We start from the raw sequence: 22,217 nt of genomic DNA on the forward strand, positions 1-22,217 counted from the left end.
GGCCAGGCCAGAGAAGGAGAAAGCCAGAACTGGGCCGAGTTTAGCCGGAAAACTTCCCCGAGCTTTGTTCGAGCTCGATTCTTAACTATTTTCAATGAAATAAAAGTCAAAATGAAGTTTAGGAGATCATGAGCAAGAGTATACTAAAATGAGGCTGAGCTGAGGTTGGGATTGGTCGGAAAAAGCCTGCAAAGGCTGGGTTCCTTGCCGGAAAACTGGGGAAGTTTTCCCCCGAGTTATCTCTGCATCCAAACAAAACTAAAACATCTTAAAAACATCTTAATCATACTCCAAAACAAAATCTAAGGAGCATTTGGGGGTTTTCAAAGTTTACCTTCACTAGGGACGGCGAGAAATCGCCGAGGAAGAATCTTGAATGGTGGCAGTGCCACTGTGCAGAGAGATGAGAGATAAACAGTGTCCAGTCCAGGGTTCGAGGTTTATGACGTAGGTTGTCAAGTGGGCTTTATAGTGGTGCTTGCCGGAGTAACAACGCTGTGGTGGTGGTGGTCCTTGGCGTTCACTGGGTTTCACAAACGAAGGGCGAGAGATAAGAGAGAGAGAGTGAGCTAACAGAGAGATGAGGGAGAGATTAGGGGAAGAGAGGAATTCAAGAGGTAGAGAAAGAGGACACGTGGCGGAAGAGGAGAGGAGAGTTTGGGTGAGGTGTGGGCCCCACGGGCCAGAAAAATTAATAAAATATTTAAAAATACCCCACTAGAATTATTAACATAATAATATAGTAATTGTGAAAAATATAAAATAGTAATTTTTACAAAAGTATTTGTCTGATTCATGGTTCCGTAAAACTTCTCTTGTAGCTCCGATTTCAATTTCGCTTGCGTCTATGCATTCGTACCATCAAGTACTTCAAGAATACGGTAAAATAGTAGCTCGTACACGTTACGAAAAGATGGTCAACGAAAGTCAACAATCTCACCTCTAGGTATTTTCGTCAATTCACTCTTTGGTGGTTGAGATATTTTCTCTTCAATCTACAACAAAAAGTTACAGCTAAATAGTAGGTAGTGAATATCTTTAGTGGTTGAGATATTTTCTCTTCAATCTACTGCGTTTTATGTTCAAACGCTCCCCTAATTTAGTGTATATTATCCTTTAGTTTGTAATAAATTACGACTAAATAATTACATTACAACATTCTTGTCGGTTTAGTGTCAACAAAAATATAAATAAGAAAATCAAACAAATCTTGACAGCTTGTGCTTAAATCCAATCTAATAATTTACTTCCAGTTTGTACTTTGCAGACTAAGTGGTGTTAAGAAATGCCATAACCCATAACTTCATTCCCTTTCAAGCTCGTCTGGTTTTATATGCGAGGAACAATGTTCATTGACTGGAGTTTTTTGACTCATAGCTCTCTATATTATGAGCTTTAAAGTTTTATTTTTATTTTGAAATAGACAAAAAATATGGAATAGGCAAGGTTGATGGAGTCCTGCTCTTCTAAGGTCTTCATTTTGAGAACATGTGACGACCAAATACATATTAACCACATGATTATTTTAGTTTAGATCCAAAAGTTTACAATATTTGACAATGTAATATAGTGTGTGGGGTGTGAGCGCAATATAGGAAAGTGTGTGGGTGTATTTAGATAAATTGTAATTGAAAAAGTAGATATGAGGAGTACTCAATATGTGGAGTGTATTCAACAATACGTGAGATTTGAATAAAAAAATCCTTAATTAATGGGTCAGTTAGATCCAGGTCTAAAAACCCAAGTTGTTGAGTCCAATTGTAACATACCTATATCATAAGAAGACTTTAAAAATTAGGAAAACTAATGAAAAGAGTTTGAAAACTTTGAGTTTTAATGATAAGGACAAATAAAGGGTAAAGTGAATAGTACCATGATTGACTTTTTAGTGTAAAAATATGGTTTTTCGTTAAAGTGAACAGTACCGGGTGCTTTTTGTTAAAGTTCCCTTAAAAATTTCTAAGCAAAATGTATCTAAGATAGAAATGAATACAACTAATTTTGAAGAGGTAGATAATTATGTCCTCAATGATAGGATTTTCCGTATTGTATACAGTCAACTCTCTAATGTCAAGATTCTAAAAGATACTAGGCACTAGTTGGACGGCGGGATGAGACCTGACTGTTTAAGTAAATTTATTATAGATCTTATAAATAAGTGTTTGCTTATATTTAAAAAATACATAATTTCATTGTGATACATAAACAGCAAAATATAACAAGTCACTTATAATTTATTAAAAAAAATACAAAATGTAAGTTATCTATTTTTTGTTTAAGTGGGAGTCGTGACCTAGGCGCGTACCTAGCGGGTTTAGGAGGCCTAGGCGGTTTAGGCGGGCGCCTAGATAGTTTAGGTGGGCGCTTAGGCTGTTTAGGCGGACGCCTAAGCATGTCTAGCTCATTTTCTTAATTTTCAAACGCTTAAGGATTAATCGGAGAGGTGGCCAGCGGCCTAACGCCTAGGCGAGGATTTTTAGAACAATACTAATCGTATATATCTTGTAAGATTATAGTAAACAAAGCCAGTGGCAGAGCCAGGAATTTAAAGTGATGGGGTCAAAAAGTAGCTTTAAAAAATCGATCATACTTTCATTTATAATTGTTCACGACGTGTTCTCATATTTTGGAAACGTCGTCTCACAAAACCATTATCAATAGAATCAAATACATCTTTCTCAATGTACACAATCAAACTATCATTCAACTATTGATCTACGCATCCTATTACGATGTGGATTAACCACAATTTTCATCATCGAAAAGCTTTTTCAATTGAAGCAGTTGCAATAGGTAAAATTAATGCTAATTTCACTAATAAGTACACCAAAGGATACTGTCTATCCCTCTTTGTCTCCATCAACTTTTGTACAAGGCTACTAATGCCTTTCAACACAGTAGCTTCATTAAATTTAAAAAGTATTAATTAAAAAGTATTTTTGATTTTCTTAAGGATAGGTTTAGAAGTAAAAGGTTATTGGGATAAGTTAACAAAGCAGCATGCTGCTGCAGTGCTGCTATACGGGTTCAAAAAAATTTCAAAGGGATAACTTAACAAGGTTATTGGGGTCAAATGCCCCCGTATTGGCTCCGCTAGTGAACCAAGCTATCCAGATATTTTCCCAAAATGCAGGCCTCTCTCTTTTCTGCACTAATTCTCTATCTGTCAATCGCTCTGCCAATCTATCTTTTCCTATAAATTCAATATGTGAAGAGTGTAGACACAAGGATTATATCCCGATCGATTGTCTATGGCAGATTCTATCACTTCAAAGGTGTCATTCGAAGTCAAGGATGCCTACTCAACAAGTATGTCATATACACCTTACTGATGGAAAAATCATAGTAATCTGTATATAGATAAAATAAAGAAAACGTTACAACTTACAATCTATATAGTCATGCATGGACTTTTTCTTCCATATTAGCAGGGGAAAAAAAAACTCAGTCCTTGCGCATATGTTGTTTGATAATGAACAAAGTCTTCATATAAGTTCATGTCAATCTAGTATTTATTCACCTCAAATTATATTACAAAGATATCAATTCAGCCAAAAAAAGAAAAGGAAAGACAGAGAAAAATGTGTAGAAAATGGGATGAAAAATGTAGAGATTGTCTAGCTTAATTTGCTAGCAGAGACTACAGAAAATCCCTTTGTCCGTTTGTAACTTCAAAACATGGCATTGTATTGTGTTTCCACAGGTGCAACCATGAAAAAAAGGGAATCAACACCGACACCAAAATAGAAAAGCCATCCAGTCATACATATATGCATTATTTTTCTGATCATCTTAGAGGCCACGGCGGACGAACTTATTGATGATTCGTTGTTGCCCCTCTGAAATTTCCAGTATTTGATTTCATAATTGATGAAGCTGCAAAAAAGTTGTTTTAGCATATATTAAGATGGTGAAGATGATATAAATGATAAACTACATGCTCAAAAAGGGTTTCTCTTACCTTGTAATAACTAATAAGAATGGTGGTAAACATAGGCACCTCAAATTTCTAGTACTATATCTGCAATGGAAAAACAGGCAACCATCAGATCCAGATTTTGTGCAGTTTGGTTCCCTAAATTAAGTTTTTTCCCCAGAAGTTTGAGCATATTAATTATAAATCAAGCTATTTGAGAAAAACTGACAAATGAACTTACATTCAGAATCTGTCTTGACCCATTTACATCCATCATTAATCTTCTCTTTTGTATCATCTTCATTGTTATTTCCCTTCTTTGTTGGATTCTGTCTGTCCTCGAGGTATTTCTTCATTGATGATGCTCGAGAAGCACCTTGCGGATTGATGATGTTCTTGTTAAGCATTACCCTAAGAAGCTGTAAAGCCAAAATCATATAATGGATGATCAATCGAGATGTTAATGGAACTAAGTAAAATAGTTAACATATTTTATAATGCGTGTTATGATGGTTTTTTATTTTTTTGTTTGTAACAAATCTGAATTGCGGGGAGAGGGATTCGAACTCAGTTTCATGTGCATAAACGATCATGTAAGTTTGCACATACCTTCTCCATTCTCGACTCTTGAAGTGTATCTCTCAAACTTGATGCTGGTGCAAATCCACTTCGACAAACGAACATCTTCTTAAGAAGAAAAGAAATTGATTTCTTCCCAATTGCCTTCTTATTGTCTGCATATATGTCTTTGCATCTACCAAGTATGACACTAATAGTTTTCTCAATATCTTCATCCTTGTGATCATCTGATGAATCGGAGCAAAGGGCGTTGCTGGTTCTCCGATCAACCTCCAAGCTCGACGGGCAATTTAGAAATCTGTCCAACGGAAGATCTGCGATTTGCTTTTCTATGTCTGGTTTTCGCGTTAAGAGTTTCGTCAACTCTTTTTGCAATTTACCTACTTCCTCTGATGTGAAATTATCAAGGATTTCTTCGGATGAAGACGGATCTTCCTGAATATCTTGGCTTTGAGCAGCTTTTTGTTCTTTCAATTCATTGTTTCCAAAAGTTCCAATTGCTAATAATCCATGAGGCCAGTCACTGAATTCTTCGCGTGGCTCGTGTTTTGCAGAATCTACACAATACATAAATAACAAATCACAAAAATAATATTAAGAAATAAAGAATTAAGGGACATTCAAAATAGTGCAGCTTTATTTATTTCTTTTATTTTGTAATGGAGGTTGATCTATTTAATATAACTAATGAAACCTCATATCTGCATATATTGTAAATCTAGATTTTTTAAATCTCGTACATGTCAACTTTATTAACATGATCTGAGTTGATTTTTAATATTTCTTTCTATTGTAATGGATTCATTGGAGTAAAAATAAAAATGTCAGTGTCATCAACGATATGTGTCAATGCAATAAACGTAAGTTTTTTTTATAAATTCACAACTCATGAGTGACTCTACATAGCACAACCCTTTAGCAAAGATCCTTATTGGACTGAAATGACTAAAAGATACTATAACATGCATAGCTTCTTGAAGAAAAAATCCTACTTTTATAGGAAGCAAATCACATCATTCAGATTAAAACGCAAACCATGGCATTTAAAAGTAACACATAGATTAATTTATTGGTTAGAGGAAGAATGCTTACGGGTTGTAGTAGAAACTGTATTTGGTTTCTTGTTTCCTTGCTTCCCATTGATCTTATTTTGCATCCAACTAAAAAGCTGCAATAAAAAAACCAGAAACCACCAACATTAGACAACCCCACTTCTCAGCCTTCCCAAGCATGTTTCAGCTCAAACAACGGACCAACCTCTCTCTCTCTCTCTCTCTCTAACACACACAAACATAAACAGTACACGTGAAGGTATGTAACAGATACAAAGACTCACCTTCATTTTCTAAGATACAAGTGAGTGGTTGGACTCCTCTGATAGAAAAGTGGTGGAGGAGAGATGGGTTGGAGGAGGAGAGTAGTGGAGGTGGAAGTTAACTTGTTTGCAGAAGTGAGGTGTTGGAGGGCAGATCTTAAAAGCCAATGAGAAATGAACTTTGGATTATAATACTAAACAAAAATGGGATTGGTTGAATTTCATGGCCAAGCTGATCAAATAAGAACACATGAGAAGGGATTTGTTTAATTAATTTCTACTGGTTCAAGTTCCTAAACACAAGGGTGGCATCATATCTCTGTATCTAGCCAATCTTTTCCCGGAGGAGGATTGTCTGCCCTCCAAGTTTCGGTGCCCTTCCATGCCCTCCTGTTTTGTGTGGTCACGGTTAAGCCACGTTAATATTTTATATTCTTTTTTTATAAAGATAATAAAACAAAAATAAATAATAATATAAAATATTAACGTGGTTTAACCGTGACCACACAATCAGAAGGGCATGGGAGGGCACGGGAACTTGGAGGGCAGACAATCCTCCTCCATCTTTTCCCACCTTTTTCTCTCTCATATAAACCCACTAGCACATCTCTACTAATTAATCTCTATTAATTAATAAAATACTTTTTGTCAATAAAAAAAAGATGAAAAGACAACATAGTTTTCTATCATACAAAAAAAAAAATTATGGGCAATAATGTAATTTCATAGGTCCAAATTTTATTATTTTTTTTATTAAAGCCTCACCTACATATGATGTGATGTTAAACTACCTCCAATATTTAAGGAAAAAAAAAACATTCCATTCCCTCCACGTTCTCTCTCTCCCTATCTCATTCTCATTTTCTAAAAAACTGTTCATACATACAAAATGTATAAGCAAATGTTAGTAAAAAATATATAAAAACTATAAAACATTCTGTTTAATTCTTTGCTCATCTAATTTAATCCGTATAAATACTTAAAGACACATGGGTCAATCTGATTTTGCGGATACATTATATATTCTGAAACATCTGATCGACATGGCAGCCTTTTTATCCTCTCATTTAAACGTTGGAATCAATCTCTATACAATTTTTGTGGTGTGTTACATGAAATAAACTTCGTTCAGATATCTTGATTAATCAATTAGTCAAGTTACTTTTAATGTTTACTTTTAGCTACCTCTCTTAAAATTTCATTTTGATCTCATCTTGCACATGTAACTCAAAAGTTATCATTTTATTTTCTAAAACTTAAAATTTGTTTTACTTTGACTCGTAGATTTTCTTTTCTTTCTGAAACTTATAGGTCGCCTCCTAACATACGTGGAATCCAATACCTAATAAGACTATACTATGCCCAATAAATTTGATTATAAATTTGTGCGACCCGACACCCAATAAATTTGATTATAAATCACCATTATGCATTAACATTCAACAATAAGAGAATATTAAGTTTAAAAGAAATTGAAGATATGAAAATAAAAAATTAATTAGCCTAGTGCACTCAAATCAAACTCACATAAGATATTAACATATTCAAGGCAATGTGGAGCGAATTTTGAGTTTTATAGAGATGACTTTCAAGTTTCAAGGGGCAAAATGAAGCGAACTTTGAGTTTCAGAGCGTAAAGTGGCGAATTTTAAGTTACTATGAGCAAAATAAGATTAAAATCGAGTTTCAGAAGTTGTAACTAGAAATAAGTCTACCTTTAAAGATGTGAGATTTTTATATTGAGAGTTATATCTATATGGGGCCTCAATACAAGAGAAATTCTCGAGTCTGATCCACTCACAAAAGGGTGGAAGTCTTTGCGTTAGAATAACCAACATGCGAATTGTATCTAAACACAGAGGAGTGATCAATCTCTTAGTGAGGGGGTCACACAATCTACCTAGTTCTCCAAATACAAGGGCGTTGCTAAACAACTTGTGGTTGTACTATCTACTTGTGTACAACTTAAACCCTTTTGACTATCTACTTGTGGTTCCACAAGCTTCTTCTAACCTAAATACATGCACATTAGTCGTACTTTGGACTAAAAATTGCTGCAATTTCGCATGTTGCCCAGCCATTTGCATCAAATTGCTACTTAAAACCTTTTTAATATTACCATTTCCGATGTGTCACAATAAACGGATCATGAACAATCACCCTGGAAGAATTCTGGAACTCCATAAATTTGAGAGAAACTCTTGCTTTCAATTGAATGATATGATAAGATGAATAAAAATACAACCCTAAATGTTGTTTAAACAGTCTTAACAAACCCTAGATTCAAATAAGAAATAAATTAAACAAATAACAAAATATAAAAAAGATCCTAAAATATTAAATTCCGATCGAATTAAACACATTAAATGATAATTCGCCTAAAATTCGACTAGGCTCGTTTGCAAACTTGTAGATCTAGTCATTTTCTTCGAGTCCATATATTATGGGCCTAAAACTGACATGCCAAATGAAAGTAGGTTAACCTGAGTAGCCTATAAAGTTCAAAACATCCACTTTCAGTTTTCAAGATATATGATAACTGTAAATAATCTTTTAACCCGTGAATTACCAATTCTCCAATTACTTTTCTTAATTAAATGAGGTTAAGCCCACCGTACATAATATCGTTTGTTCAAAATAAAAAATGAAAAAAAATCCAGTCTATAAACATAGCAAATTACTATGCGCTTGTCACTCATATGCTTTCTACTTCTAAAAGTGCTTTTGTTTTTTCCTTCGCCATAACATAATTCAGTTTTGAATCATATATATAACAAATTTCAGTAGGCCAGCAGATAACAGTTGGAGCCTACAATGTACATGCCAAAAGCTTTTTGACCAAAATTTACGAGGATAAATTGAAATACTAATGGCAGATCAAGGCAAACAGTTTAGCTTATAAGTAGGAACTTGAAGGTATGGGCAGCATGCAGGATTAGCAATATATATTATGTTGGATGAGAATAAAGGTGAAAAAAATGGGTTTTGGGGGGGGGGGGGGGGGGGGGGGCGGGGGGTATGGGGTCATAAATAATAGACCATCAATCTTCGATCAAGTTATAAGAATGATCTCAAATTGGCGTGGGAATGTCCCTCACTTACCGGACTGGCGCCTCATTATCTCACCTGCCTCAAATATTGTAGGGCACAGAAAACTCTCTCACAATTTCATGGACCCCTTTCTGCAATTAGTGGTTGTTTTTACCTTAATTTTCATTTACGTAAAACGAAAAAAATGTAAGACAACCATTAGATTAGACCCCAGAAGCTCAAGTTATCTGAGAATAGGGCGAGATAGACACGTGCATCCTTCGTTGCATGTGGACAGGCACACAATTGCAATGGAATAGGGGCAACCAAATTATGAACATTCACGCGGAGAGGTAGACAAATGTATACAGATAAGTGCAACTCCACCCTGCCGGAAATTATTGAAATTATATGTTAGAATATGCGAGTATCTCTTAAAACTTAATGGACAATCGACTATAAAAAAATATAAAGTAGCCAATTAAAATATATCGAAGCCAACAAATATACTAATAACGATAAATACATACATACATACATATATATATATATATATATATATATATATATGGGGCATCAAAAGAATAAAGTTGGATTCTGTAGTAAATATAATTATTTTACGTTAATTATAGCAATGTAAACGTACATTTTTTTCCTTGTCATACATGAAAAAGCCACACAACAAATAATACCACACATGTTAGAATGATTTGGATTTTGGACTTTGTCCCAAGAAATATTTCAAGTGTATCTCATCTTTTGACCACCGTCCTCAGATATGCAGGAAATACATATCTAAGATGAAGAACATGTTAGGAAACAAAATCTTATTGGAACATGAGCAGAAGAAATCTCTCTGCAACAAAAGATACAGAAAAATCCACAACTACAAATCCCTATTGTGATTTATGAAGGGAAACCTAGATATATTAATTGTTTTGAATCCAACATACCAAACAATCTCACGACTGCCCCTTTTTTCTTCAAATTCGTACTTAAAATGTCCCCATTGGATCCCAAAACTGATAAAACAATGAGTTATTTGTACATTTTTATTTAGGGGTGTGCTATCCACACATCCCTTTTTACTTCTCACACACCCCTTGTTAATTTATGTCTGTTGATCTTCTTCATTTCATCTGATCTGACAGCCGAAAATTAGAAGGGTGTGTGAGAAATAAAAAGGGATGTGTGGATATCACACCCCTTTATTTATTCTGATCTTTTTATTAAATAAATTAAAAATATAGTTAGGCAGCTGCTAGATGGAAGAGAGTATCCAATTCAATGAAGACATCCGCATGGTCTTATTGTGGATCACCACAGTGGAATTGGCTACGTGTCACGACAAAGTGAACCCATCATGTGTTGTCGGACCAACACGTGTACCAAGGATGGCTGGTTGACTTTACCAAAAATGTCAAAAATAGAGAAGAAAAACCCTACTGCATAATTTGCTTCTGCCTAGATCACTACCATCTTCTCTATCTCTATTAAGCATGATTGCATTACACTATTTTAACTAATTAAACAGTAACTTTTAGCTATACTAAACCCTTTCATTGGTGCAAATTAACATTAATTAGACAAACCAACATGTGAGATTGTGCAGCCTCTGAGATGGGATTTGTACGATTTTTACAATGCTTAATTACTACTCTCACGTTGAAGAACTCAATGAGCTATGCGTAGGATGTTCTGTGGTTTATATATTTGATACACAATTAACACCGCTAAACCACACCCTAATTCTTAATATATGGTCAGTGAATGGTGATCACATACTGTATTCAAAGTAATACCATATAAATGCAAGCAAAAAGAGAGATACTCTTCTAATAACTAATTCTTCACGTTACAAGTGTTTGTTGGACGGTAATGTATTTTTATACACGTGAAACATTTCTTGGACAAATAACGCCACTAAAACTATATAGTAGTTTCAAGAAAGAATTCATTAGTAAAAATATCCAAAAGTATGTGTCATCATTGTTAGATATGCATAGAAAGTTGCTCAGGATTCGAAATTTTATTCTCGAGATGCAGGGCGAGGGCCAATGCAAAGGGAGTTCAAAAGAAAAATCACTCCCACCAAGATTCAACTTTAATGGAGAAGAGAAAAGAAGCCATGTTGGTTATGCATCTAGTAGATGTCTAGGGTTAAGCAAACGTATGGATTAAACTTTCTAAATCTGGAAACTACTACACTCAGTCCAACATAAACCTGTCTTGTGAGATGTGGATTTCCATCCACTAGAAGGGTGTGGTGCCATCATTGTATTGAGTCTATTGACTAGCTCCTCTTTCATTGGATCTTCAATTAAATTAATAAACAATGTGTATTGCATTAAGACTAGGCAAATGTTTCATCTTGCAACAAGGTCCTTAGGGTCCTCACTAATCAAAATGAGTAATGCTATTCATATCATGTTTTTGTACCACATTTTTATACCACTTTAGGTGGCATTTGATGTGGACAGCCACATCATTTGAATTAATCAGATTTTTAAATTTAGTTCATTATTTAATAAACTAATAATTAAGAAAAACTAGTTAATTAAATGATGATTCTGGTATACGAGGAGTCTTTCTCCTTCATTTCCTTGGGTTTTATAAATTTTTCAAATGATGTGGATGTCTACATCAGATGCCATCTAAGGTGGTATATAAATGTGGTATAAAAATAGGATATGGATTGTCTGCCCTCCCCATCCCATACCCTCCCCATGCCCTCCTATTTTTGTGGTCACGGTTAAGGTACGTCAACATTTTATATTCCAATTGCTTTTTGTATTATTATTTTTATAAAAAAAATCAATATAAAATGTTAACGTGGCTTAACCGTGACCACAGAATATAGGAGAGCATGGGAAAGGTATGAGATGGGAAGGGCGGACAATTCAAATCCATAAAAATATGGTATGAATAACATTCCACAATCAAAATACACTATCTTATTTGTCATGAAAGTAATAAATTATGGCCTGTCTATCAGAAACACCGAGAAACCCACTATTTTTGGCCGCTAATTGGGACTTTGTTGGTATAGTCTTAGCTATTGGTAGGTTTTGGTCATGCTTGATAAGAGTAAAGCAAGTTTCAAGGCCAGTATAGCATGCATGTCTATATCAAGCTGTACTGATGCACACTGAGTTTGTATGAAACTCTATGTTGTGCTTTATTATTTTGTTGGTGAGGATGTGAAGAATTGTCCTATATTGGAAGTTTATCAAACATTGTGTAGGCTTATAAATAGTTGAGCTATTTTTCATAATACCACTTAATTTGATGGAACCTTAACTTCTTTCATGATATAAGAGCAGATTCGCCCACACGTCAAGCCATTGGTCATAGTTTCTTCATGTCACCCAAATTATGGTAGAAAATTTACCACACATGAGAAGCGTGTGATGATGTGAATAATTGTCCTACATCAGAAGTTTTATAAGGAGGTAGAATACTCCATATATTGTTAATTAATTGTATGGTGAAACCTCAACTTCTTTCAAGTGAAAACTTACCATGTGCTTAAAGATGAGGTTTTTTGAAGTAACAAAGAACTTCAAAGAGATGGGAATTCAAGTTGAAATCCCAAGGTTAAATACTAAGTTGGGTCCCAAACATCAGGGGCTAAAGAGTCCCCTAGTGTTGGACCTCGAGTCTCGTCTTGTGTGCCATGGTCCCAAGTTTGGTCCATGACACTGGAATCCTAAGTCGGATCTTAGGTAATAAGGGTCGAATTCGAATCTGGTGTCGGGCGCTGAGGTCTTGGTTCATGTCTTGTGCATTAGAATCTCAAGTCTAGAACAGGCATTTAAGAACTTGAGTTCCGGTGAGGTTCAAGGAGCTGAGGTCTTGGGAGCTGTTGGAACACAAGACTCAATGACACACCCCAACTCGATAATCAGTGGGCACCAAAGCCGAAGTGTACCGGCCATCACCCAAATAGATGACGAAACCATGATATGCATGAAGTCATAACTAAAGTTTCGAATTGAGATGGTTCTACCGAAATCTCGAAGAACTTTTCTTAAAATAAAGATAAGCCTAAAATAACACCTGCAAGTGACCATCTTTTTACAACACGTCCCCGAAGGGCCACACCTAATAGGTATCTGACCCTCTATTTACATGCATGATAAAAGGTTCAAAGCATGGTTCATTGATACCAGGTCTACGAATAAAGCTGAGTAGATATCTTTCTCGCTGGGAATATGTTAGAGCATGTGCATATATGTCGATGTCGAATATGCTCACAACAAAGATAAATTTATATATTGAATTGAGTTTGGGAGGATAGTCTAGGTAATAAATTTGGGTTTAAAAAGATATTAATTCTTTAATTAAAAATAACAAGGATGTAAAGAATAAGTTGGGAGTAGAAAGAAGTTACAAGGGTTCAAATAAAATTTCCCTAGAAAAAAAAAGGAATAGGATGGGGTGGGAAATGAGAAAACGTGACAAACCAGAAAATTAGGAGAGATTTTTCAGTATGACCGAAACACGGAGTGGTACACCACGTGTCACTATACAAATGGTGAGATATGTGTGCTAAAAAGTTAATAACTTAAAAATAAATTTTTGCACCACTAATATAAAAACGCATGATGTACCACCCGTGTTCCGGTCATAATGAAAAATTTCTCGTAGTTTGGAGAGGCAAATGACCACTATCCAACACCCGAACTCTGAACATGACTTGATATTATTTGACTACCAATCAGTTTATTGTTGTGGGCACATTGAGAGATTTTTCAATGTGCAGTTTGTGCACATTGAAAAAGTGTGTCCGGAACAAGGACATTAGCCATATGTCATTACACAAGTGGAGGAACACTACAAAAAATATTTTCTCTACTTGTATAATAACATATGACTGTTCCAAACACATTGAAAAATCTCTCATTGTGATGCTTAGGTTGAAATTTTGATAAAACTACTCGCTCCAATTCATAATTCGACACATTCACAAACAATAATATAGAAAGACATGAATTTAAAAATAAATAAAAATAAAACGGGTACAGTAAAAATATTTAATGATGAGGATTATCAAAGTTAAGATTCATTATTAGCTCATAGGTGAGAGTTTTTAAATTTAATTTTTGTGTATGATAAGTTCGTTATCAAATTATTATGACATGTTCCATATGAGGCTCAACCCATAAGATGATTATTTTAAAATGGTGGTTGGGCCTTTTGGGTGCCAACGATTAAACTAGACGATCACTAAATTTAAGGCCTAAAGGGAATACAACACAAATGAAAGAGGAAATCCCATTACAAAAACAACAGATGTTATATACAAACATAAGATTCTTGTGCCTTGCTCTTCAGTTCCTTGAAATACTATATCATTACATCATCCTGAACATAGTTCGAAGCAACAATTGAAGCACTCAAAGCAAGCAAGGGCAGTGCAGACTTGTGTGAGAACAATTGCGCACTGGTTGTTCATGTGCGAACAAGTCGTAATGAAACACATGCAACACACACGGTCGAGTGCTCGGCTACAGCAGTTGGAAGCAGCCTTCACCAAGAGCTCTGTGGCATCAGCAGCCTTCTCTTCTTCGCTTCCCGGTGCTTTGTTCTGAGCTGTTGCAGTCAAGTTACCAAAGCCAATGCCCAGGTTTCCGAGGGTTATCATCTTCTGGCTACTCGACTGCGTCTTCTTCCACTTAGTAATTTTGTTGTAGACCTACACGAAAGTTGGAAACAAAGAGATTACTTCTATTGTTTGTTGCTAAGCAATAAGAGTACTTCAATGCGAGTGTAAACTGGTTTATAGTGTTATCCAGGAACTCAGTTACCAATTTTGAGATTATTAGACAACGAATAATGAATTCCAGCTTCAATAGATGGTGAGACTCGGGTAGGAGGTGGATTTAGATAGGGTGGAATAAGGTAACTTAAATAGCTTTAGCTTAGAAGGGTTACACATAGTCTGCATATCTTTCCAGCCTAAAAGAATTCATGACAGCATTCTCTGCGGATCGTTAACAAGGAACTTGGGGGAACTGTTTATCGACCTAGAAAATTACGAGGTAGGGATTGGCTAGCTAACACAGGAAGAGCTGATGCATACCTCTTGGATCATAACTGATTCCGATGCTTTCTTCCCCTCATTAGTCTGCAACAGTATCATGCAACTGTACTCAGATGGAACCCCGGTTTGTTTGCTCAATTTAGAAACCTACAAGCAAAGCAGGTTGAACAATTGTAATGGATGTAAAAAGAAGTACATAAATCAGAGCTTCTAACAACAAAATAATTAAGAAAATCGTCATTTTTTTACCAACTCTGAAAAATATATCTACTCAATTCAGTGCAGTTGCAGAAGGGTATCCAATCACTCTTGCTTATCTATGATAAAGGGATTCATCAAAATCCAAAGCCAACAAACAAACCTTCTCTTCTAGCTCTTTACTTCCTGATAACCATGCATGGGCTGTAAGCATGTCAATGTGCCTTCTTGCAAGCACCTGTTTCAGAAAAAACAGGAAAAATTGAGTTCATTTGTTTGAAGAGAAACAAAAGGTATAAGTTCATCAATACCAAGAGTATTGCAGGGAAGTAGCATGGAGAGCAAATCATTGAAGACTGATTCTACTTAATATTTTCATTTTCTTATAGCGTTAACTTCATAAGAATCCATGTTTCAAGGCCCATACCCGATCAAGTGGAAAATCCTTAGATCTTTGCACTTTCAAGTCTATAACAAAATTGCTCATATCAGCCAAGGTACCATGACCTTTAATGGAGTCGGGGAAGCTTCCCTCGTATCTGCCTGACATGATCAATGGACTTCCAGATGAAAGGTCCGGTATATGAGATGGACACAGCTGCAAGGAGCAACAAAAAAAACACAACATGCCGCTATGTGGTTAGATATGGAGTGGGATTCTCAGGGAGGGAAGGGGAGGGGATTTGGAGGGTAGAGAATCCTACTCCGTTAGATATTGGGATAGAAAACTTGTTAGAAGAAAAAGTTGTAATATACAAAGTCCTCCAAGCAAAATAGACTTGAATATCGTTAAACCTCAAGATACAAAATGGGACACAAAATTAGGCCCAAGATTAGCATACCTCAAGTGAATCAAGAGAGTCTAAGGCCTCCACGGTTATATTGGCAAGAATCACTGACGATGCACTTGTAAATAACCTTTGCATTCTATATTCAATTGACCCTGCAACGAAAGAGTATATTTAAGTACATAGTACTAGCTTAATAAATGTAGGGAGAGAGAGAGAGAGAGAGAGAGAGAGAGAGAGAGAGAGAGAGAGCTGTGTGTGTGACTAAAAACTCCTTAGTTTTATACCATCATACAAGATTAGAACCATTACCAACACAAGCTTAGCATCATTACTAACAAAACTAATATTTATCGTATTTTGTATTGACAACTTATTATCTTGGTGATCAATGATGAAATTACAGTAAAAAGAAAGAGGGAAGGAACTGACCTGAATCATAAGCGGCATCATAATAACCCTTCCCAATTTGAGCTAGCATTTGCAGGAAGTAATGATTACAATATAAACCTGGCATGATATTTCAGGAAAATTAATTTACAAATTCTAGAAAGGAAGGGTAATATGATTGTCAATATGTAGAATACTTATCAAACTAAACGATCTTGATCCAAAAAAAGGAAACAAGTAAACGAACAACATCCTTACCTATGCCAAAAGTAGATATGCGAGGACAAATTGAACCTGCACTAGCATAACCTTTCATAAAATTGCAAATCTCCCTTTCATCTTCAACTGCCCCATCAGTAATGAGAAAGATGAAAGGAATCGAATCAACCGTTTTGGCCAACAACATCATAGCCTAAAACAAACCAGACAACAGGATACAAAGTCAGATACTCTTCAAAGAGTATGCATGTTGTTGAATGCTAGACGTGCAAACAACCAGTTATGGATCACTTATAGCATGTACAAAGACGAAAAATGCATTCCAAACAATTACAGATTATAGTTTTAACTCGATTAGACAGAAATCATTTTGAATATGCATGAATGGTCGGTGGTCACTAGGAGTGCGTGTTCAACAATTGGGATACCTGTCTGAGGGGAAGCAAGATATTTGTACCACCATTAGCAATAAGATTCGCGTCAACCCAGTTCTTAGCTTTTAGAATTGCTTTGTCTGTTGCCAACTCCATTGATGATGAGAATAAGTGAACCTCTCCATTAAAAGCTATTATGTTGAAAGTATCTTCTACGTTGAGCTTAGATAGTGATGCCAACAGTGCATTCTTTGCATTTTCAAGAGGGTCTCCCAGCATACTTCCACTCATATCAACAATAAATATAACTTGCTTCTTAAAAACCTATAAATTCAGAGATATAAAGTTAGCATTTTTTTTCCGTTTTACAACATAGTTAGAATTAATAATGCAAAAGGCTATAAAAGCCTGTTTAAAAATAAAAATTGATTTGGGATGTTGGGCAAGAAATTTAGCCAAATGAAACTGGTGTTAGGGCTAAACGAACCTTTCTAATCTGGGTATTTCCGGGGATCAGATAGAAGCAGAACATCTCTCTATCATCAAAATCACTAAGTATTGGAGATTGCAAGAACACGCCACCATACAAGTCATTTGTATGAACCTGTAAATACAGTTGCCAATCAAGATAATCAACACATGTATGATGATTGCTCTGTGACCATCATTTGCTCAAAAAACTTTCCCCACTGATGCATATCATGAAATTCAGTAGTAACACAAGCAATGATTCAAAGCCTTACAGTGTATGAAAAACTAAAGGCTGCACTTGACCATGATTGCACCTCTGCTTCATACGAAAAACTCAATTTACCGCTTTGGTGCCTCTCATCCTGGAAAATCACAATTCAACATCACTTCACGTGTATCCGAGGACTAACTTACTTGAACTTACGAAAAAATAGTTTACCTTAAGAGGATGGCTGGTACTTTTACATGAAATGTCCATGTTGGTACCGGCATTCACATTCAAGAAAATCTTCTCCCGTTTTGAAACATTCTTCCCAGCGGGATTGACATATGCCGGAAAACTAAAAGGTACGCTGAGGGAGAAGTGGCCATCATGATACAACAATTTCTGAGACCATCTGATCTTGAATGAAAGTAAGGAGCCTCCATCAACCTGCGGGACTTTTAAAGTGTATGCCTCGCGTTTCAGAAAGTAACCATCTTTGCCCACCTTCTCCCCATTTGTTGAGTCCTCCGCCGCGATCAGTTGAGTTCGATATGATCTTCCGGCGGCCTCAGCCTCAACACCTAGAAGTGAACCCTGTTAGCCACATCATGTTTTTGCTTAAGAAATTAAAAATATGTACTCAAAAACTTCAAATTACATATAATTATGGACCAAATATTTAAAAAAAAAAAATTAATGAAGTCCTTCCAATTCCAATTTCAAGCCTTCAATTAACTTAATTTAGACTAATTACTAACACAAATTTCTTTCCCTTTCTTTAACTGAGTCAGAAAAAAAAAAAAACAAATTTCAATTGAAAAAAAGTTTCCAATTTCAAATCCATTAAACTTAGCACAAATTTCTTTCATTTGTTTTTACTGAATCACAAATTTCCAACTACCTGCTCGCCCATCGGCACGGCCACGCGACAGTCGCACCTCTTCGCGGAGGAAACACAATGCACGCGCCACGTGCCGCTCACGGTAACAAACGCAGTGTCCAGATAAACCTCGATCTCCATAACTATCCCGTGCATATGCAGAGGTATTAACGCCGGCGGTTGACACAGGCCGTGGACGTAGGGCTGGTAGCTCGGAATGTCCGGATTTTCCACGATTTCCGGGTTGGTAACCACCGCGTACACCATCGGAGCCTCAGGCAAAAACGAGTTCGACGACCTCGTCATCGCCAACGGATCGGGGACGGACTCCTTGCCGTAGAAAATCCGCTTGGAGAGGCCGAGGCCGTACTCGACGCAGCTGGAAAACTCGGCGGCCATTTCGCCAGAGGAGATTGGGTTGCGGCGGCGATGGTGGTGTCCGTAGAGTTAGGGTGTGAGGTTTCTGAAGGTCATCTGAATAACGGAAGCTCGAAGGGATTATGGCTTTTGAAGGGCAGTTAGAAAGAGAGTGAAGGCGAAGAGGAGACCAACAGTCACAGTGGAGGGAAAATTAACCTTTTTAATTAACTGTGGATTTAATGGAGTATTGAATGGTGAAAGAGCCAATTAATGGCTGACACGCTGGTACAAGTGGTGGTTATCTTCTGTAGCTGAACTTTCCACGACATAACGACAAATCGGTGGGCCACAAGCAGCTACGATGCCGGGTGATAATTTGTCAATCGAATGCAATTAGGTGGCAAATCAGTTTATTGAATTGTAAATGGATTGTATTAAAACGTATTTAGATTGATTTCACCTTTATATTATCATAATAATTATTAATTTTATTTTATCTTTATATTATAAAGATATCAATTAAACGGGCGTGCCCATTGTCACCTCTACAAACACCAACCACACAATTTTTCGACAAGAAATAAATTTTAAATGACAGGCGCCCATGATAATTTATTTATTTTTAGTTTTCGTCTTCACTTTTATAAACTGAAATGTTGTTTGTAATTATTATTTTTCTTTTTTTTGACAAACCACTCTTAGTTTTCATTTTTTTTTTAAAAAAAAAAAAACCAAAATTTGAAAATTACTATCTTGAGTTTTTAATATTTGGCTTAAGTTTTCTTATTTTTTGAAAACTGAAAGTTACCAAATAGAAATTCAATTTTCAAATGTCAAAACAGCATAAGCTAAAAACTGAAGAAAAAAACTGGTAGTCAAACGTCCCTTAGTAAATCAGAAAACCAACACGATGCAATCATAAGTTTTTTCTTCTACGTGAACGAATAGTCTAAGTTAATTTAAGGGAAGGAGATTCCAAGTGAAGTGCAGACTTACTATAGTCATTTCGAAGCTCAAGTATGCGACAATCACAAGTTTTATAAAATAGCACTTAAGGAGTTCAAATGGAAGAAAAAAAATACTTCAATTATTGGTTGTCATGTTTTATTTAATTCGGAGTTTAATTGGAAGAAAAAAAATACCTTAATTATTAGTTGTCATGTGTTATATAATTCGTAGTTGTAAAATTTCTTTGATGTGATACTCATATTGCAACGTAAGAAAGTCCAAAGTATTGAGGTGACATGTTTTTGTCAAGAATTTAGTGGTCTCAGCAAGGGCTTGTATGTATAAACTTGAAATACAACGTTTATGCACTACAAAGCTTACAAAGCATTTACTTTAATAGGTGAAATTGTTAAATATTAAGACGTAAAATCCGTGGAGATCAAACTCTCACTAGAGTGTATAAACATTATTGCTTTCGTCACTTTATTAGTAAAGCGATATCTATTGCTGAAGATAATTATTTAAGGAACTTTAATGAAAAGCTCCCGGTACTGTTCATTTTAACAAAAAATCACATTTTTACATTAAAATGGTACTATTCATTTCACCATTTATTTTGTCCTTATCGTTAAAACTCAAAATTTTCAAGTCATTTTCATTAATTTTCCTAATATATATGCAATGAAAGTTATGTTTAGATTATTAGACCAAGCCAATTATTATTTCATTTTATATTGAAATTATTTACAAAAATATATGATGATGGTTTGTTAGTGGGACTAAGATAATAATTGCTTTAACCCAACAAACTTGACTTCAACTTTCTCAAAAGCTTCATCCAATAAAAGAATATGTTTCTTTAGTATTAAATCGCACATCTAAAATTCATGAAACATCTGGTTAAGAAAATGCCACAAAAGCCTCACGATTAAAATATGGGAAGGACCACATCTTATAATGTCACCTTCAAGTCTTCAACAATGATACTGTCCGGCCAAACCTCTAAATTAGGAGAATGGTCACTGATCATGTATCAACGGGGCCACCGTGGTCTGCCCCATGGCCGGTGGTGGTGGCCCATCACTTGGAAATTTGCCCAACTTGCGGGATTTGGATCCTCTCCTGAGCTAATGGAGAGGATCCTCCTGACCAGTTATCATGGACCGTTGATTTTTTATCCAACGGTTACAAACAGAGGGTCCTTTTAAAGTTATAATAATTATAACCGTTGAATTTTTAGATAAAAATCCAACGGCTCATGATAACTGGTCAGGAGGATCCTCTCCTCAGGAGAGGATCCAAATCCCAACTTGCGGACTACTAGCAACTTTCTCACAATGATACCGTCTGGCCAAATTATGATTAGAAGAGTGGTCACTAGTCATTTATGAAATGGGCCCGCCGTGTGGCCGGTGGTGGTGGTCCATCACTTGGAAATTTGCCTAACATGCGGAGTACTAGCAACTTTCTCAAAATGATATCGTCTAGCAATTGGAAGGGTGGTTACTAGTCATTTATGAAATGGGGCCGCTGTTGTTTGCCCTGTGGCCCATGGTGATGGCCCAACATTGGAAATTTGCCAACCAGTAGAGTACTAACAACCTTCTCACTTGTGCTTTTAATTTTCTTTTTCAATCAAATCATATCTTTGTAAAACAAAATGTAAACGCCCCAACACATAATCTACATCTTACATTCTACAACTTCACACCTTGTTAGCACATAAAAAATGTTCCATAAAATGAATATATAGGTGTAAATAGTAGTTTAATTAATATAAACAATACATAGTAGCAGATGTATAATCTTTGTACCCTAATATTTTTTTAATATAAAAATAATAAAATATTGAGGGAAATAAAATATAGTCCCTTCACCATTGGAGATGAAACATTATAGAGTAGTTGGTTTTCGTTCATTGCACTTCTGTTCTTGTAGCTTTATTTTTTTAGCACCCTTTTTTTTCATCTCTTTTTATGCATATTAATCTAGATATGAAAAATAAATTATTATTATTTGATTTTTTAGCTAAAATGGTTCTTGTAATTGGAATAACTTCACACTCTGATTCCTGAAATTTGAAATCGATGGAAGTGGTTCCTGAGTTTGTCCACCATCAATTATTTTGGTCATTTCATGAAAAATCTTCATTAAAGAAGGATTAAATGATAAAAATTTCATAATTTTTGTCAAATCATTTTGGCCTATCGTTTATTAAATTGAGGATATTCTTGTCATTTTGATTCTTATTTAACATAATTTTTCACGGAATGACCAAAATGATTGATGGTGGACAAATTTAGTGATCACTTCTATTAATTTCAAATCTAAGGAACCAAAGTGAGGAGTTATGCAAAGTTCATGAACCATTTTGATTAAAAAGTTTTATTATTTTTTGGGTAAATTGGAATTTTCCTTAACAAGTAACAATGTTCAAATGAACATTGAACAACATCTGACATGTGTAGGTTTATAATGGGAAGAGACCCCCTCAAGAT

The 22,217-nt window shown here is 35.5% G+C and overlaps 2 protein-coding genes across 2 annotated transcripts; both read right to left on the reverse strand.

The window, feature by feature from the left end:
- Window positions 1–3,484: 3,484 nt before the first annotated feature.
- LOC126582880 (protein DEEPER ROOTING 1-like) lies at window positions 3,485–6,105 on the reverse strand. The gene is made up of 6 exons (XM_050247109.1): window positions 5,832–6,105; window positions 5,588–5,663; window positions 4,526–5,052; window positions 4,158–4,335; window positions 3,962–4,021; window positions 3,485–3,876 (listed from the first exon to the last, which is right to left on the reverse strand). Exons 1-5 carry the CDS (start codon window positions 5,835–5,837, stop codon window positions 4,002–4,004), a joined length of 807 nt encoding a protein of 268 aa, XP_050103066.1. The 5' UTR covers window positions 5,838–6,105; the 3' UTR covers window positions 3,485–3,876; window positions 3,962–4,001.
- A 7,998-nt stretch (window positions 6,106–14,103) lies between these two features.
- On the reverse strand, window positions 14,104–18,985 carry LOC126634521 (uncharacterized). Its single transcript, XM_050305032.1, has 12 exons — window positions 18,433–18,985; window positions 17,766–18,125; window positions 17,599–17,688; window positions 17,343–17,459; window positions 16,910–17,179; window positions 16,521–16,674; window positions 16,305–16,382; window positions 15,927–16,027; window positions 15,512–15,682; window positions 15,248–15,322; window positions 14,926–15,033; window positions 14,104–14,538 (listed from the first exon to the last, which is right to left on the reverse strand). Exons 1-12 carry the CDS (start codon window positions 18,808–18,810, stop codon window positions 14,203–14,205), a joined length of 2,238 nt encoding a protein of 745 aa, XP_050160989.1. The 5' UTR covers window positions 18,811–18,985; the 3' UTR covers window positions 14,104–14,202.
- Window positions 18,986–22,217: the final 3,232 nt, after the last annotated feature.

The sequence above is a fragment of the Malus sylvestris genome, chromosome 9, assembly GCF_916048215.2.
Source record: "Malus sylvestris chromosome 9, drMalSylv7.2, whole genome shotgun sequence".
NCBI classification, from domain to species: Eukaryota; Viridiplantae; Streptophyta; class Magnoliopsida; order Rosales; family Rosaceae; genus Malus; species Malus sylvestris.

Coding starts and splice junctions, on each gene's coding strand:
- LOC126582880 (XM_050247109.1), bottom strand. Junction 5,053..5,587: donor TACAGTTTCTACTACAACCC/GTAAGCATTCTT, acceptor TGTATTGTGTAG/ATTCTGCAAAACACGAGCCA. Junction 4,022..4,157: donor GGTCAAGACAGATTCTGAAT/GTAAGTTCATTT, acceptor TTTCCATTGCAG/ATATAGTACTAGAAATTTGA.
- LOC126634521 (XM_050305032.1), bottom strand. CDS start 18,810: ATGGCCGCCGAGTTTTCCAGCTGCGTCGAGTACGGCCTCGGCCTCTCC. Junction 17,180..17,342: donor GAAATACCCAGATTAGAAAG/GTTCGTTTAGCC, acceptor CTGAATTTATAG/GTTTTTAAGAAGCAAGTTAT. Junction 15,323..15,511: donor AGGATTTTCCACTTGATCGG/GTATGGGCCTTG, acceptor TTTCTGAAACAG/GTGCTTGCAAGAAGGCACAT.